The sequence below is a fragment of the Lepisosteus platostomus genome, chromosome 15, assembly GCF_059453375.1.
Source record: "Lepisosteus platostomus isolate fLepPlt1 chromosome 15, fLepPlt1.hap1, whole genome shotgun sequence".
Classification (NCBI taxonomy): domain Eukaryota; kingdom Metazoa; phylum Chordata; class Actinopteri; order Semionotiformes; family Lepisosteidae; genus Lepisosteus; species Lepisosteus platostomus.
The window spans coordinates 25,123,062-25,141,070 of record NC_142625.1 but is presented as its reverse complement, the minus strand read 5'-3'; the positions used below and the strand labels follow the sequence as shown (position 1 = coordinate 25,141,070).

The 18,009-nt window shown below is 47.4% G+C and overlaps 1 protein-coding gene across 1 annotated transcript in view; it reads left to right on the top strand.

Moving 5' to 3' along the window:
* unm_sa1614 (un-named sa1614) overlaps window positions 1-18,009 on the top strand; it is a 53,309-nt gene that overhangs the window by 18,124 nt on the left and 17,176 nt on the right. The window contains exons 2-14 of the mRNA XM_088607476.1: window positions 2,877-2,949; window positions 4,220-4,365; window positions 4,826-4,900; window positions 6,272-6,321; window positions 7,393-7,522; window positions 8,213-8,298; window positions 10,414-10,489; window positions 11,624-11,710; window positions 14,017-14,117; window positions 14,554-14,623; window positions 15,476-15,563; window positions 16,432-16,480; window positions 17,004-17,167. Of these exons, the coding sequence (XP_088463602.1) occupies window positions 2,877-2,949; window positions 4,220-4,365; window positions 4,826-4,900; window positions 6,272-6,321; window positions 7,393-7,522; window positions 8,213-8,298; window positions 10,414-10,489; window positions 11,624-11,710; window positions 14,017-14,117; window positions 14,554-14,623; window positions 15,476-15,563; window positions 16,432-16,480; window positions 17,004-17,167 (1,195 nt within the window). The remainder of the gene's footprint in view (window positions 1-2,876; window positions 2,950-4,219; window positions 4,366-4,825; window positions 4,901-6,271; window positions 6,322-7,392; window positions 7,523-8,212; window positions 8,299-10,413; window positions 10,490-11,623; window positions 11,711-14,016; window positions 14,118-14,553; window positions 14,624-15,475; window positions 15,564-16,431; window positions 16,481-17,003; window positions 17,168-18,009) is intronic.

The window sequence follows — 18,009 nt, the reverse complement described above, 5'->3', positions numbered from 1 at the left end:
ATGTGCTGTCAGCAGTGACTGGCAGGTTGGTGCGTGGCCCTCCATTCCTTTCGAACTGGTTTTCGGCAAGCAGAGTCAAGGCGACTGGGTATATATTATGAAATCGCAGCTAAAGGTGAAGTGCGATCGGGTGACCAGGGCAGCTCTCCCTGCTCCTCTCTTGAAGAATCTTTTCACCAGATTAGCACATGTCCGGTTTAAGAAGAGCAAAGAATTTGGATTTTGGACAGTAATTCAAGTTATCATTCGTGACGGGCCATGATAACGCCTGTGGCGCCTGTAGCGTGCGAGCACTCAATCACCTCACTGGTGGGGGCGCTGGCTGGGCACAGGCGATGGGGTGATTTAAGCTGCAGGATATCAAGTCACGGAAAGGGGCCATTGGTATGACCTCAGGGGGCTTGCCAGCAGAAGACCCAAGGTCCTTCCGGCGATGTTTCGTGTAGCACACTGTGATGGATGTCGGCTCACAGAGCGGCACTCTATCAACTGTGTGCACCAGATCACTTGGTCCAAGTGTACTGATGTGGGCAGGAATGTCTACCATACAGTGTCATTCCAGAGCTCCACCTGCAGTGACCAATGGCAGCCTGACTGCATAGCACTACATTGATCCCATCCTGGGGCCACAATGGCTGTCCCTTTCTGCAGGGCTGTCCTGACCGCTTACCAGCAACAACACAGGAACCTCATGCTGCGTGTTCTTGCACGAGGAGGATGTGACAGTCATGCTGTCGATGCTCTACTTTCCAGACTTGGGTCCCATTAAACATCCGTGGGATTAGCTAGGATGATGTGATGTGTAGGGCTCTGAGACCAATGTGCAGGCACATGCCTGTCCAGCTTTTACTAGAGGAATGAAACAGAGTCCCAAGATCCCAAAAGACAGCGTCTGCAACCCTGGTGCAAAGCAGAAGTGCAGCTTTTATTGCCGTCAGCACTGCTAGCCTGTGTCTTTCACAGTTGATGACGCATGAATGATGAGCATGATGTATGTATATCATATAAGTTGAACAAAATGCCATAAAAAACCTATTTCCTGATGATAGTTTTTTTTAATTGATTGTAGTTACAGTATACGTGGGAATTGTGTTTTGATGGAACAAGTAGAGGTTGATTACACTGTGCACAGTAGGAAGAAGGAGGAAAAAGTAGAATGTTTCATCTGTGTAGGCTCTTCAGGCTTGTAGGCGAGTGTATGAGACCAAGTGTGGTGGGTAAGGAGAACCAAATAAAGGGCAGAGAATCCAAAGAAAAAGAAATCTGGGAAACAAATTCCTGGGGAAAGTGCTCACGTTCAAGTGACTTTAAAATTGGCTTCTGCATGCTCAGTTTCGGCGTTGCCTAATAGCACGACTTTGCCATTTTGTGCAATGCAACCCTTCGAACGACTGTTTAGAAATGGCAAGGCGTTTGGAAACATTAAGTACAGAAAAGAAGAAGAGGAACAGTTTTGTAACGGCCAGGGGCTTTGCGGGGCAAAATGGTGTGTTTTAATTTACCCCCACTTAGAGGAGTGTGGTGATCACTGACCATATAGGGAACTGACTTAATATCCCCTAGAGTTTGTTTAACCATATAAGGATCCTTTATCGCACAAGGCTCTGCACCACGGGACACACTGCCAGTGGGCAGGACACAAAACTTCCTGGGCTTCATCTGCTGGTTTCCTCTCTCTCTCTTTCTGCAACTCTGCTGAGTGTCAGCTGCGCTGGACCAGAGGTCGGCTGGCCACCAAGATAACCGTCCCCAGTGCCATCGTGGGCCTGGCTGTGCAGAAGGATGGCTGCAGTATCGCGCTCTCTGTCACTCTGGCTTGCTCAGCAGTCGCAGTCCAGCCCTCAGTGGAGAGAGGCCAACAGCAGGCATGAGACATTGTCTTTAATCAGCTCTCCTCTGGGCGCAGCAGGAAGCCTGTCCTCCTCCAGTCTGTCCGTGGCATTTTACTTGCTGGCTGCGGGTCAGAGAGTCGGCAGCAGCTGCTACCTGGAACACAGACCTGAACGACGTGGAAGAAGCTAGGATCATATTTGGGGTGATATCACTTCTTCCTCCGAAATTCCCAACCATTCATCCGTTTAAGTGGAGAGAGATCTACTCGTTTCCCTCACACAATGAGTCTGACCCCTGGTACATGACATATGAATAGATTTTCTTGTCCCGCATAAACTCTGTGCCCAGAAGGGCTGTTTTCTACCTAGGTTTTGGGAGTGTACGGAAATGGCCGAGCTCTGGAAGCAGGCGTCTTCTTCTGTGGCCATTATTCTAAGTAGAGGTGTTGCCTGTTCTTAATCGGTTCTGTTGATGGATGGGATGACCCTGATCCAGGCCTCTGTGGCAGAGGCTGAGCTGTGCTTGGCTGGCTCTGTCCACAGGGCTTCCTCAGTCACTCCTGTGTCGGGTGTGAGAATGGACCTCTCTTGCCGCTGCAGAGGGTCCAGTCGATGAGTGCTCATCGTGATTCGGAGCACAGATGGGAATTGCAGACTGAGGATAACAGCCCGTTTATTGGTGATCCCGCTGTGTCAGGTGAAAAACAAAATCAGTTCTCGTGTAGAAAATACGGAGAAAAAAAAAATCAGAGACGGGACCATGTAGGATAAGGTTTAGGGAAATAGAGAATTGGAGGCTCTTGGCAACCGCAGAAAAGGGATTTCAGCTGAATGAAGCCATGTGCATCCCCAAGTGTGTTCAGGAAAGCCGGGGTTCAGCTGTGAATGGAGCCTTTTTGGGGCAGCAGACGATTCAGACAGTATCGGCACTGTTCTCTCCTTCATGCAGATTCACAGCCTCCAGGAGGGTTATTTTTTTAAAAAGAAGGAATCAATTGAACGTCTTTGTCAATACCAGGCTCTTTGTTTATCTGTGTGTCTCAGGCCCTGGACTCGGATCGCACTGTCCTGCAGAAGATGAAGAAAGGGGCCAAAGCTAAGCACGCCTCGGGTCAAGGTACTGTTGCAGCAGCCTCCTGCCGTCCTGCCCCATCGGGTGACCGTGTTCGGCCTTCCCGCAGGGACACCTGACGCGACCGGGCTCGACTGTACCTGTGCAAGTGAAGAGCCTGGCCATCCACCTACAGTACCTCCTTCAAAAGGTGGCGGGGTCTTTCACAGTGACCTGACAGGCACTCAGAGACCTGGAGCCTGGGCACAGTTCGTCCGGTGTCTAGAGAGCCATCAGGCCTGAACGTATCCTGGTTTCTGTTGCCTTAAGTGCATGAAGAGAATATGAGTCCCCCTCCCCTCCCCCACGGATGGGACACTAGTTTATAGCAGGGTTACCTTCAGCAATGCTGGTGCCTATTCATAGAGGTGTGGACTGGAGCCGCTGGGGTAAATTAGTGGGGTAAAAACTGGGGTCCAGCAGTGTGAGGAGCTGTTAATCAAACCTACAACCTCCCAGTTAGGAGTCTGGAACCTCCGCTCAGTCTTGCCAGCGGGCTTGAGGTTCGGGACGCCCTTCCCACAGAAAACAGATTGAGGAGAAAGGGGTGCTTGAGGGTTTCATCCGCTAAACGTTGTTGTTTGTAAAGGGACAACATGCCTGCTGGCTCAGAGATTTGCTGCTGAGCCGATTGAGGCTGTATCATTTGCTCAGTCTGCTGCAGAGCCCCCAGCCCAGCACAGTTACCAGATGTGCTGCAAGGCAGTTAGCGCAGGGGGGTCGTCACCTTTTTGTAAAAGAGCACCCCCTGTGGAGAAATGGTGTAACTGCAAGTCATGGGCTCCCTCAGGAGTAACCTCGGCTTCACCTGCTCCGGTTTAGGGTCATCTTGTTAAAGCAGGGACCAGCTGGCTAGAACTTTTTCTGGCCTTGATCTTCCCTACCAATCTGGGAGAGGGCAGGGTGGCTGTACCGACACGGAGAAAAAACAACCATTTGAAACCGAGAGTAAAGTAGAAGTTCTCTTTCTCAAAATATCGCCAAGAATCAGCATACCTTAGAAAATGGAAGTTGGGTCCCATTAACAATGATAATATAAATCAAATCAGTTGTGTACATGAGTATTTGCACCCTGTATGTGAAACAAGGCTATTTTGTTGTTAGGTTTTTAAGTATAGTTTGTTAAAATTCTTAACATTGGGTTTTACTTCATTCTAGCATGTTCTGGTCAATGTGTTCTAGTGAATTAATTCATTTAGAGGAGTTACAGTAATTTGCTCTACAACTGTATAAATATAAAGGTAAAGAGTATGTATGCCTGGGCTGTGTTTTCCAGATCACATTTTGCATCTAGAATCCTACATCAATTCCATGGAGAAACTGGCTGTAAATTTCAGGAATAACGGAGAACAGGAGCTGGCTTCTGCCTTTAATAAGTTTGCAGAATTTTCCAAAGAGTTGCTGACACCAATGAAGAATGTGGTAAGACCAAAGACGTGGCCATGTGTGTGTTGCTATTCAGTTTCTGTTTTCTGCTGGCAAAGAAAATGTAACGCTCAAAAACTCGGGGCAGTGTGGGCAGGTTTCTGAGCCACATGTTTGATGGCCAAGAGTGAAACAGTCATCTGAAAGACATTTCTGCTCCAGGCAGGCAACATGGGCATCTGGCACTTTTATTTTTTCTTACCTAGTTTCTTAGTCTGACCTCTCTTCTGCATAGTAATGTCTCCGGGTCACTGTACTGGGAAATGAGGTAGAAAAAGCTTCACCTACTGGTTGACCATCAGCCTACAGAAGCAACCTGACTTACTGGGTCAGAGGTCTCCCATCCCAGTACTGACCAGGCCCAGCCTTGCTGAGCTCCGGAGATCTGCCAGGATCAGGTCACAAGAGGAACAGCTGCTGTCCAGTGCACCAACATGGCCCATGTCTTCTCTCTCAGTTACAGAGCATGTATCACAACATCAACTTCTCCCTGGAGTCGCTGGTCAAAGGGGACTTGAAAGAGGTCAAAGGGGTAAGTTCAAAGGTTGAAGGTGAACACAGCTGCACGGAGGAGATGAGAAATTTCTTTCATTTGCCTGTACTTGTCCTCTCGATATCTGCTTTAAATACAAGTGAATTCCCCAATATGGGTTTTGGCTATAACAAAAGACTGTCTTTTATAATGTTAATTTTCTGTAATTATCAAAATGTAGCAGCCATTCAAACTGAGACAGCTCATTGTTCAGCTTGACAGTACAGACGACTGAGCAGGTTTTGTTTAGTTTAATTGGGCAGCTTGGCTTTTTAATTGGTTCAGCCTAATGTTTATTTTGGTTTTGAACTGCAGGCAATCTTTTTATTTGTTTCCATTAATGTTTGCCCTGTTAATTAAAATCTGTATTTAATACATAAAACTGTTTTATTATTTATAACCATCAGCAGGTTTGTCAAAATTAATTGCAGTGATCTTTAAAGGCCTTATAGTTTCTGGTTGCATCTGCAGCTAAGTACCTCCTTAGTGCTGATTGTGATTAATTTGGTCGATTTTGCTTTTCCAGTCAGTAACCTTGAGGGTTTCTACCCAGACACTTCTGTGAAGGTTTGTAATACAGAGAGACATCCCAGAAGGTCAAGGAAAGGGCAGAGAGATTAGAGAAACTCACAGTTCCTTTCAAGAAGTGATTAAAGCATTTGTATATAGTGTCCTGTGGTTTAGTATCATACTTTGGAGTCTGATTATTCTACAGAAGCTCATTCTAAAAATTCCTCTCTAAGGTGGGAGACGATGAAATCACAGGGGACAACAGTTATAGCTCTTCGTTTTCCACAGCAGACTTCCCGATTCTGTGCAGCACTAATGGAATGGCCTGTGTCAGCTCTGTTGCTCATGTTTCAAAGCTGTTTTCACTGGCACATCTGTTCGAAAGAACAAGTGAGATTTCTTTAGCTCCTGCAATAACGAGGAAGCGTGCAACTGGTTTAGCACAACAAGTAAGAAATAAGACTCTAGTCTTCCTTTTAAGGCACTTAATAATCTCAGTCTCCCAGAGAGACTGAGATGACTTGTTTTAAGTGCTCGGACTCCTGAAAGCGGCTGTTTCTCAAGGCTCAGTGTTACTGAAGTGGATAATCTAGACAGTGTAGGGTTGTGCCGTGTCGAAAGTGCTGTTGAAACAGATCCCCCAGCCTCCAAGTCCACAGAGCAGTAAGCTAGAAGCATCCCAACACCGACAGGCCAAAAGGCCTCCTCTCCTGTGGTAGATTTGTAAATTCTCACATTCCTATGTAAAAGGCTGGGGGAAGGATGGATCAGAAATGGATATCACTCTTCTAAAAGGAAGGTCAACACGAATGTAAACTGGAAACTTATGCCCTAAACAATTCTTTATCCTGTCTCCTGCAGGATTTGAAAAAGCCCTTTGACAGAGCATGGAAGGATTATGAAAATAAATTGTAAGTGTTCTTCACAGACGGTGCTGATGGTGCCAACTATTATCTGTTAACGTGTTTTTTTTTAAGTGCCATTTTCTGCAAGAGTGAGCAGCCGCTCTGGTTCAGATACTGGATTTTAACAAAAGCAAATATCATGAATGTGGAGCACAGTTAAACTCCTTATTACAGTTTTAAAACGCGCTGACTGTAGAACAAAGCCCTGTGTGATTATTATAAATTGAAGCATCGTCCCTGAATGCATTCAATTTGTTAAGTAATTCTTTTAATGAAACAAGAACAAATTGCCTTCAAGGGCCTTGGTGAATTTTTGCCGTCGTTTCCAAGAGCGGAAATTATGTTATTTTATTCCAACAGCTCCCCGCGGCTTTGCCCTTCTAGAAAACACTCTTTTTCTTAAACGCATCACGCTAGGCGGCAAAAAGAAAACGTTAACGAAGACAGAAATCCAGATGCAAGTGGTTATAATGTGGTTGAAGGGCAGGGTGAATGGGAGAGGCAGGCAAGTGCACCCGTGCACTCTGTGGAGCCTGGAGGGCAGCAGGTTTGTTGTTGAGTTAGAGGCGCGTCAGAGCAGCCCTGAGTGAGTTAGACACCGCAGTGTCGGTGCTGCCCTTGAGCGTGAAGAGGTGCCTCAGGCAGGGCCGTCATCGCGCCCGTCTGCCCCCTCTCCGGCGCGCTTCACACTGAAGCGTCTCGCTGGCTTGTTCAGAGGAAGGAAGTGAAGCTGTGTTTCTGCTTTGCTTTCCCCTCGGTAAATGTTTTGCTCCTTTCAGGCTTCATGACCTGAGTTTCAAACGGAGACGTGTGGCGCATGGGGGTACGATCCACCTGCCTCTTGCGACACTGAGAGGTCAGCTGTCTGCTGACCAACAGCACGCAAGGCTCTCTAAAACCTTGTATCTGGGTTGTACCCTTCGAGTTCAATTGTGTTCGGAGCAGGCTGGCAAAGACACATTTCTGCGATCCTGTTTGATTTTTTTCATCTGCACTCCAAAGAGACCCTTCCACTTGACACGCACGCGTTTCGGAACTTCCTCGGGCCGCGCGGTGACCCCTCGCATGTCTCTCCAGCACCAAGATCGAGAAGGAGAAGCGCGAGCTGGCCAAGCAGTACGGAATGGTGCGCACGGAGGTGAGTGGCGGGGAGATTGCCGAGGAGCTGGAGAAGGAGCGCCGGATGTTCCAGCTGCAGATGTGCGAGGTGAGCCCCCCGGGGTCAGAGGTCACATCGGTGTGTCGGCAGGCGTGCAGCTGATGCTGCGCTGGTGCAGAAGAGTCGCGGGTGATGCCAGTGCCCCAGGGTGCCAGGCACTGGGAGCAGGCAGCTTTTAATCAGCAGAACGTTTCCAAAATCTGCGTGTGGTCTGATTTCCAATATTTGCATTTTACTCATCAAGGGAAGCATTGATGGAACAATATTCAGAATGCATCTCTTTGGATTTTCATTAGGTTTAATTAACCAGTCAAATCACTGTGTTCGAAACACAATTTCTCCAGCCTTAATTAATATATTCCTATTGCTGCCAGTCCCTATAGGATAATTAAATGGTGTCTGAGGAATTTAAGGAGTACTATACGAGGTTATAAATGATAAAAACATGTGGATCTGGTAAGAAAAAATGTACAGGGTTAAGACGTGTTTAACAGCGGATGTTGCTTTTCTAAAGTGGTGAAACAGAACTAAATAATATTCATACGGTATATCCCAATATTAGATATAGAAGTGCATGCTACAGTTTGATTTCCAGCAGGGAAGCACAAGTGATTATCTTTCCTGCTCTGTTTTCTACTGGCTCCACCCAGAGCCTGTGCAAAATCAGGACGCCTGATTTACTCGATGAAAGCGCAGCGCCTGATTCCCTCTCTTCCTCTGTGTTCTCGTACCTTGCAGTACTTAATCAAGGTGAACGAGATCAAGACGAAGAAAGGATTTGACCTGCTGCAGAACCTCATAAAGCACTACCACTCGCAGTGCAAGTAAGTCCAACCTTCTACCATCTGCTGGATGTCGAATCTGCAACACACAAGCCAGGGGAGAGTCAGGCCTCAGTGCAGACAGAACAATTCTGTTTTTATCTTGAGTGCAGAATCTGTAAGACAAGCACTTTTAAAACAATACCGAAAATGATGGTCTGTACATCTCTCTTGCAGCAGTTTCTGTTTTTCTGGTTATACTGTATATGAGCACGTGCCATTTTGCACCAGATTGCTAAAAGGGTCTTCAATGCTTCAGTGTAGGACATTTCGTTAAGCCCCAGCATCGATTCCAGAGCAGTGATATCATTCATGCATGTACAGTATGCTGCATGGGTCTTAAAACCAAAGGTGACCCCATCAAATGATCACATCCTGCTCATAGTCGGCAGAAGGAATTACTGCTGCAACACACAGATTGGTTCAAGTTCCTAATAAGTGGTCACATTTGTCTCAGGAACCGTAGGCAATAACTGGAGAGGTATGTCAGTACAGGTTGCTCTCTGTCCCTTTAAGGACAGAGAATGTGGAGAATGTGAGACTGTTAAGGAGAACGTGTATCTGGACCAGTCTGCCCATGTAGTGTGTGACACACTCTTCCCAGGTAGACATGTTAGCCTGTGGCCACAGGGTGTCAGCATGGATTACTGCAGTGTGCAGTTTATGCAGCCTTAATTCACCCCGAAAGTCATCACCAATTAGCAGCCTGATCTTTTTTTCTCTCATTCAGGTGGGAGGTTGTAGCTTCAACACTCTCAGACACTACTGGCAGAGCTGTTTGTCTTTCATTACTGTAAAAGCAATAATAGCCCTGAGTAGTCCTATCCTGGGGTCAGTACAGGGCTATTTAATTAGAACACAAGCTGTTACAATTCCTTTCCTCTATCCCCCGGAATTACAGGCGGAGTCTCTCCAAAGTGGCTTGATGTTTTCAGTAGGCGCTGAAGATGGACCATGTACCTGAATTGTCTTTTTTTTTTTTTTTTTTTTTAAAGCAAAGCCCCAGGAAATGTCAGATCCAGTAAAAAGGTGTAATGACAGGCAGCAGGCAGGAAGTGCAACCTAATGACATTTGCCTTGTCTTGACGTGTTGACATTTTAAGGAAGCTCGACTCGGTTTCAGTGTGCGATATGCATTATGGTTGAACATCAAAGGATTTTTTTTTTCATTTAAAAAAATAATAGCTTTCAGTTCAGTTCTGATATTTGGGAAGTGTGTCATACTGCGGTTGCTTTTCTGGAGCAGGGTAATGTTTCCAAAATTCCTGGGACATTTCGGACTTCCATTTTTGGGCAGGTGATGAAGGGTTTCAGTTTCTGTCCCGTTGAGCTAATAAAGACTGGATAAAGATTAATGTTAAATGAACAGGCTGTAGTAGTGGTAAAAGTCTGCAAGTGAAAAGATTCCATCTAAGTAACAATAATTAATACTGAAGCCAATGTGCATGTCGAAGACATCGGTATAATCAACCTCAAGGTAATGATTTAGGTAATTGCAGCTGCCGCAGTCATTCAGATCTTGCTGTGCATGTGTAATTATCATTTAGAGCTGTGGACTTGTCTGGTCATTCAGGACCTCCAGAACTACAGCAGAGTGTTCTAGTGGTTCTGAACATCGCCATTCCCAGTTGTATTGTATGGAGACAGATGGGCTCAGCGGTGGGGTTTGTGGGTGCTTACGAGTCGGACCATTTCCCCTACAAGATGAGCTGTGCGGGGCTCTCCGCCGCTGCCGGTGGAATATTACTGGACACGCAGGTTCTGGAGAGGCTGGGACGGGCCTGTTAACGGAGGCGCTGGAGTTTCGTCCTCCAGGTTCTTACAGACGGGTGATCATGGTGCATTTAGAGCAGACCTCCGACCTGAAACGAAGAGTTTGGGAATGCTTGGCATTGGTATGACTATCTCTGTGTGCAGTGATGGGGAGACGAGAACCCCCTGAGGCTCACCTCGCACGAACAGTGATTATATCATTCTGCTGCACCTCTGTAACGAGTTCCATTTCTAAAGTCATACTGTCCACTGTGGAGGTGTTCCAGGACCTGAAAGATTAAGATATTCAGCCCTTCTGCTCCTGCCTGATTGTTTAACCTTTTTTTTTTTTTTTGCCCTTTTCAGTTTCTTTCAGGAATGTTTAGCCGCGACGGAGAAGCTGAAGCAGTATATAGAAGCACTTACAACAGGGCTGAACAGCGTGAGTCTATAACCAGGCGTTAATCTGTGCGTGGGCATTATAGCTGGTGCGCTTGTCACCAGTTGTGCTGGATTGTAGGTGCTGCCTGCCACATGTGTTGCAGTTCTAACTTGTTTTCATGCCATCCGTGAAGAATGCACAGCTGACCAGGTGGGCCTGCTGTCAAAAGATCTTTCAAAAGTAAAAACCTGGCAAAACATGTCTAAGCTTTGAAAGCAAATGGAGAATTGGGTCAAATCTGCATCGAGAGCTCGATTTACTGTTCCAGCAGTCTTCTAGGCCGGTGGAAGGTGACGAAATAAGGTCAAAGGTCATGGGGCACAGGGGAGGGAGCACTTGGGGTTGTGATGGGGGGTGTTCAGGGCGAAAGGGGTGGCAGAATGAGTACTCCCCACATGTCTGGTTTATGTAATACCACATATTAACTCGCATAAACTGGCCTGAGCAAATCTCATGTCACTCATGCTTCTGCAAAGCCACAGCACATCCACCTCACAGCTGCAGAGAATGTGCTAGCATGAGACCCAGAGCAGACAGTATGCTTGGCAGGAGCGTATCGATTCGCAACGGGCATGAGGACTTTTTTTTTGCTTTTCATTTCATTGATCTGTGTTGCCTGCTGCATGTCGCATTAACCTTTCATGCCCTGTGCGCCTCTTCTTAGAGGAACTCTTTTGGCAAAAGGCTCCTTCACCGGTTCTGTTTTCTGTGAGCCCCAGTGTTCAGAATAAAATCCGAACTGTTGGGGAAACAACAGATAATTCATTTCAGGCAGTAATCATTGTCAAGGAGCTGGATGACAGTCAAGTGCTTTTCTAAGCCTTGTGTAGTCAAACCGTCTTGTAAATAATGTAAGAATACATGAAACTAACAGAGGAAACATTTTGTGAATCAGAAGAAAGTAGTGTTATAGATTTCTTGATCTCACCGTCACAGCATTGCTTAAACAAGGCCTTTTCTTCCACTCTGGGGTGTTAAGGACTCTCCTGTTGCTTCAAAGCAAAGCAAGCAGAAAGAGCAGAGCATGAGATGCAGGAATGTGTAGGATGTGTAAAAGGCCATTATTGTGCAGAATTCCTCAGCCGGGCTTTCTCTCCTCATTAAGTGCCGTTCCTCCTCTCTCTCCACGACCAGATCAAACACAGGCAGGACGAGGAGAAGAGGCAGCTCTGCTCACTGCGAGACCAGCTGAGGCTGTCGCTGCAGCCCGAACAGAAGGAGGTAAGATTGCAGGTGCCGGGGACGGGGGAGAGCCTGAGAACCCTACTGTCCTGCCACAGTAAAGCAATGGGCCTGGGCACAGGCACAGGACAAGGCACAGAAGGGAGCAGACCCAAACATAGCAGTACCTGCTGGCTTGGCCTGGCCTGTTCCCCCAGCAGGGCCAGAAGCAGCTGCTCGTGCAGTTGGTCTGAATTTACTACGTAGATGCGTGTTGGAAACGCACTGCACCCCTGTATTTGAGGGGTGCCCATTTAATATGTATGCATCTCTCCAGCGTTGTTTTGGCAGATGCACAGAGAAAGAAAGTGATTGAGTTCTTGAATCCCCAAGTATCGTAGGTGAGAGGGTTCAGAGCATTACATTCAGCAGAAGACCCCAAAATGAGATGGATGTTCTCCTTAATGAATTGGTAGTTGTTCGAGTCCGACGGGGAAAATTACTGACCTAAATCCAGAGTCTCAGGTTCAGGTTTGCTGCCTTAAAAAGTCAAGACCTATTCAATGTACATAAGAACGTTGAGAAACAAGCAGCTTTAACAGTGAGGGACGGCCAGTCGTGATTGGAGGGATTTTTTACATTTAATTTAACATGTGAGGCGCTATGATTCAGCAAGCTGCTTAAGTATGACCAAAAAATAAAAAGGACTGTAGTCAGATGAGACCAACAGAGATGAGATCATCCAAAGTATGACACAGTAATACTGAGTGTGTGATTTGTGGGGGATTATTTTAATAATATAATGTTTCTGCCATGAGTGTGTTTTGCAGTGCAGGCTTATTGGACCTTGAGAGTGTTATACTTTTTTTACTTTTTTTTTAGTAGACTGTTAAAGATTGTAGAATACTTTGTTGCAAATAAAATATGACCCAGATAAAGTTATTCTTGTCATTTAAACCCAAGGGGTCACAGATCACTTTGAGAAAGATGTGTTGTAAATTAATTTTCCTGTAGCACAGTGTTCCATGTGTGTTAATATTATTCTCTGATTTTTACCATTCCACTTCACATGGGTTTCACTGAATGCTGCAAACCCAGACTAGGAGAGTGAGTTGAATTTTAAGCCTCTACAGTAATTGTTGAAATGAATCTGATCGCATGTTCAGTGTTGCTGCCGGCCTTTCGCGTTTGAGAGCTGCACACGGCGTTCAGCACCTTTGACTAGCTACCTTGAATGAGATAGCTCCTAGACATCAGCTGCCTCGATTCCAAAACGAGCGTTTATCCAGCAGTGGATTTACTTTCCTCCCCGATCTGCCCCTTGGAAATAAACGTGTTGTAAAGACAGAGGGTGAAGAAGTCTGACCCTCGAGGGATCTGAAAAATAACATCGTAGTTTTACTGGAATCCCAGAAAGAGAGATAATAGAAACAGTAAGTCTGCCCTTCCGTGTGAATGTTTGAACTGCGAAAGTGCCGGCACTCCTCTGAAGTCTCTGCATGCCTTGAGTGTGAAAAACTCCTGTTGTTAAAAGATTTTCAGAACTATTCTGCTCTCCGTTCAGTGTTCGACTGCAAGAAATCCCCCTCTCATTTTATCTTGTGTTATTCTGTGGAGCCCGGTCTCCATTATTTACTGCTCGAGATGAGCACAGCTGTGCCTGTCCTCTCAGAAGCGCTGTGGGAACGATCTTTCTCGTTCGGAATGATGTGGCGTGTATTGCCAAGCCTTCCAAAGTCTGTTCGGCTTTTTGCACACCTTGCCGCTTGTGAGGCGAGCGAGGAGGCAGTGAAGGAAGGTGAGGAAATGTTTGCCACTGTCCGATTCCAGCTTGGGCCTTGAAGGAGTTTTGTTGTGGCAGTTCTGGGGAATTAAGTGCTGAGTCATGTTCCATCTGTCTGCTGGTGCATGCAAATCCATGTTTGTTGTGCTGTGTTGCATGTCAGAAAGATGTGCACTAACATCTTCTCCAAGAATCTTAATAGTGTTCAAACGTGTTTAGGAATCGTGGCGTTTGACTTGGGACTCCTGGAAAAATCTATGTTGCTGTCTCTAAAGCTCAAGGGAGGGGGGAGTATTTCTGTGTGAAGACCGATGTAGGTTATCGACCTCTGCTCACTACAGAGCTATCGGAACCTGTGTTCTGTGCTCCACCAAAGATCCACTGCCAACCCGGAAGTTCCTGGTTTTAACCTGACCAGTTGTCAGGTTGTCAAGAGCCGCCGTCTTGTCTGAATCTGCCATCCTGGCCGGCGCATCATGATCTCCACCTAGCAGATAGTTCCGTTGTTCACTCTAGAGCAGAGCGACCCGGCCAGCCTGGGAAATCGTGCTCCTGTCCTCTCTCTCTCTCTCTCTCCTTGCAGGATTCGCTGAGCCGGCAGGCGGTCTACAGTATGCATCAGCTGCAGGGCAACAAGCAGTACGGCACGGAGAAGATGGGCTGCCTCTACAAGAAGAGTGACGGGTAAGGCCCCGGATTCTCTCGCTCCTTTTCTTTTCTGCACACTGCTCCCGTCACCTGTACCCCTGGATGTCTTTTGTGTTGTGTGAACGGAGTTGGCACCCATGTTGTGCTGGGACTGGGCTAAGGGGGTTTGAGTTCTCCAGGCTGGGAGTTGCATTGAACCCAGAAATTACAGTTCAATTTACTCTTCTCGTTTAAATTAACCCTTGGGCCCGAGTCTGTCAGTTTCACTGGCCTTTCCTGGGCCAGAACTAGGCGGTGCAACAGCAGCTAGTTAAGGAAAAGGGAAAGCATGTACCCGTCTTCACACAGAGCTCCAGGAAGACTATCTGAGAAGCCAGGGAGGTGAGGAAATGCTGCACACTAACCCTGAGCTCCTGTGTTGTGTTTCCTGACCCTCTTGTGTTGTGTATTTCATGTTTCTGCTCCCCCGCAGGTTGAGGAAGGTGTGGCAGAAGAGGAAATGTGCCGTCCAGAACTGCTACCTGACCATTGCTCATGGAACGGTGAGTGTCGTCCAGAGCCGTCTCCACTGTCCCGGAGCCAGAGCCAGTGCACACGCATGCTTACACACACGAGCACACAAGCACTCGCACACACATGTGAGCTTAAGCGTGCATGCACACGAACACTACCGCTTTCCGTCAGGGGAGTAGAGAATACGGTGCTTCAGATTGAACATTCGCAGTCTCTGGACAGCAGCACGGGGCGGGGCTCCGACAATGTGTGAGTCTGCATGTGGGCCAGTGTCCGACACCTGACCCATTCACTCCGCTTTCTGGCCACTGTAAGTAAGGTGAATGAGCTCCAGATCATTTAAGGGTATCAGCCCACTGTGTAAAAATGTAATTCACTGTCTTCAGGCATGATTGGCAGTGCGAACTGTCTGCACACTGACTGCATGTGAGCAGGACTGAACCCTGGGTTCTGTATCATTGACTCCACTCACTTGTACACCCTCTGTCACCCATCAGTTTTGAGGTGATGATCGATTGCAATTTTTAATGTGCCCTAAAGATAGATTATTATTTGTTTTAGAGGAATATGAGAGAGGCAATGGTAAGTCATTAACTGAGGATTTCCTGTAGTTAGCTTTAATAGGTTATGAGGGTGTGTAACACTTGTTTTTTGCCATGTTGACTTTAGGTGGATTTGTCACAGCATTATGAATGTAGCCTGTTGCTGCAGGCTGCAAGCTGGGCTGAAACAGCACCTCTGAAATGCTTGTTTATTGAGCCCAGAGGCTGCCCTGTGGTAACAATTAGGAGCCATGCATTTCTTCAACAGCGTTCATTCAATACCTCTCTGTTTTTCTTTTTTCTTTTGAGCTCAACTTGGGTAATTGTGTCCGTTTTCAGCCCAACAGACCTCCAGCAAAGCTCAACCTGCTCACCTGCCAGGTGAAGCCCAGCCAGGAGGATAAGAAATGCTTCGACCTCATCTCCCGTAAGTTCTCACCACCGCAGGCTCTGCCTAGCTCACGCAGATTTTAGAGTAGCGCCAAACAGTCAGTGAACTGACGCGTGTTCATGTCTGAGATTAAAGCAGACGATACCCTAGATCCAGCCAAGGCTTAGATTCTTCCAGTACAAGTCTTTGCTCCAGCTAACCCTGAGTGTTAAATTGATATTCAGCTGCTGAACCAATTAAGTAATTAAAAGATCAATTAGGCAATTAAGAACATTTTATACTAGGACCCAACTGCTGAATCAAAGTCATTCAGCGGAAGAGCCCAGCCTGTCATAAGTGCAGACACAATTCCATTGTGTAGTCATTGCCTGTTTTGGGCTGTAAGAGCTGTGTAGTGTAAAAACTCTAGGTGCCTGTGTCACTCATCACTCTGTCCTGTAGTTCCTAACCCTGAGTAAAAGTCTTTGTCTTATTGTGCATCAGGATATTAGAATTAAGGACACATGTATGAAAGCCTCATGCTCAGACTGACCTTACGCCAGCAGTGGCCTGCCCCTGCACGGAACGTTACTTTCACAGGGACTTGTTTCAAAGTGCCTTAGATAGTCCAGGGGTTAAACTGGACACCATCATCTTCTTCATCCTTGCCCTGTCCAGAGCTGCTATCGTCATGACCTCAGTTTTGCGTCTTGTCCGGTAGCTGAGGTGTCGGCAAGCGTTTCCGGCAGGTAATTAATTCGCAGCGACCCGCTTCGAGTCGGACCCGGAGCTTGGAGCCGGATCCTCCGGATCGCGAGCACGCTGCTTCAGAAACTGGACAGCTAGTCTCCCCGTCACTGCGGCATGCCCCCTCTGTCCGTCCCCTGATCAACCCTCCCTTCTTCTCTTGCCATGCTTCATCTAGATAACCGCACGTACCACTTCCTGGCCGACGACGAGGCAGAGTGTGTTGCGTAAGTAAAGACATTTTTCACATTATAGGGGGCAAAGGGATTCAGTTCACTGTGCAAGCTGTTTTTGTGACTGGTGAACACCTTATTTCTTAGGGTGCACAAGGCGTGATTTCCCTGGCTGTGGTTTCTCATGCATGTATGACAAACTAGATGACCTCCTCTCGGTTGTTAGCAAGTTGCTTATTCTGCTGCCTCCAGAAGCGGAGTGTGGGATTCACCCAGAGAGGGCTGACGCCTCCGCAGGCTGCGTTCATGTGACAGTCAGCAGGAAGCAGCCCTGTTCTCGACAGCGCTGGGCCCAGCCAGCCCCAGGGACACCCAGCTGCATTCCATCATTCTGGCTGATGTTTCCCCGGCTGTAGAGGATTCTGGGAAACAACAGCGAAAAGAAAGCCTTGAAATATCTTCCCCCCCCTAGCATCCTCTGTAGCTCAGAGCAGATTTCCCAGTCTTTTACACAGGGCGTGGGGTGGGGTGGGGCGTGGGTCAGGGTTGTGACTCTTGGGGCGTTGTCTCTTTGCAGGTGGATCTCCGTCCTGACCAACAGCAAGCAGGAGGCCCTGAACGTGGCCCTGGACGAGAGGCGTCCGAGCGGAGAGAACAGCATCGAGGACCTGACCAAAAGCATCATCGAGGACGTCCGCCGCATGCCAGGGAACAACGTGTGCTGCGACTGCAGGGCGCCAGGTGAGCCTGGGGCCACGCCACGCTCGGCCAGGTCAGACTGCCCACTGAACCCCGAGGCACAGGAGCTGGGGCCACACAGGGTGCACCCCCGCCCCTGCAGGGGGAGATGTCAGGGTCAGGTCGCAGCATGACCAAACGAAGACAAGATTAATTAACGCTAGTAACCTCCCGTTAGACTTCCTGTGTAGAAGTCTCTTCACCTGCGGTCATCACAGGAAACACATGGGTATCTACGTGCCCCTGTCCGGTTTTTCTGTGGAAAGGTCTGATATGAATGACAGCCTGTCAGTACAAAGGGCAGTAGAGCAGTACAGCACAATAAAATCACACTTCATTGTTTTTTTACGAATTGCAAAAACTGCCCTTAGGTGGAAATATATTGCATAAGTTAAGCATTACGCCTTTGCTGAGATGAATATTCATGTATAATTACAGGACGGTGTGCAGTAAATTTGGAACAGTGCGTTACAGAACAAGCAGAGGGGAGGAACAGGCCTACTGGGTAGCACGCCTGCAGCCTCGGGGAGCCTGTGTCTCTCGAATTAGGTTGACAGCCTGTGTGTAACCAGCCTGAAATCCTATTTGAGACTGAGCCCAAGTGAGGAGACCAGATCTGGGTCTGGAGCAATGTGGTTAATGGGCCACATCTTCAGTCACACTGGATACAGAAGCAGCAGTTAATTAATTCTAAATATAGTTTTTTTCTGTGCAATATATCTTTTTTTTTTTTTAATCACGAGTCTCTCCTGTCAGGAAGCAGGCTTAATGTCCCCCATCTGTTTTTTTCCAGAGCTGGATGGCGAAGGTGAAATCACCTGTAATACATCTCTTTCAGCACTCAC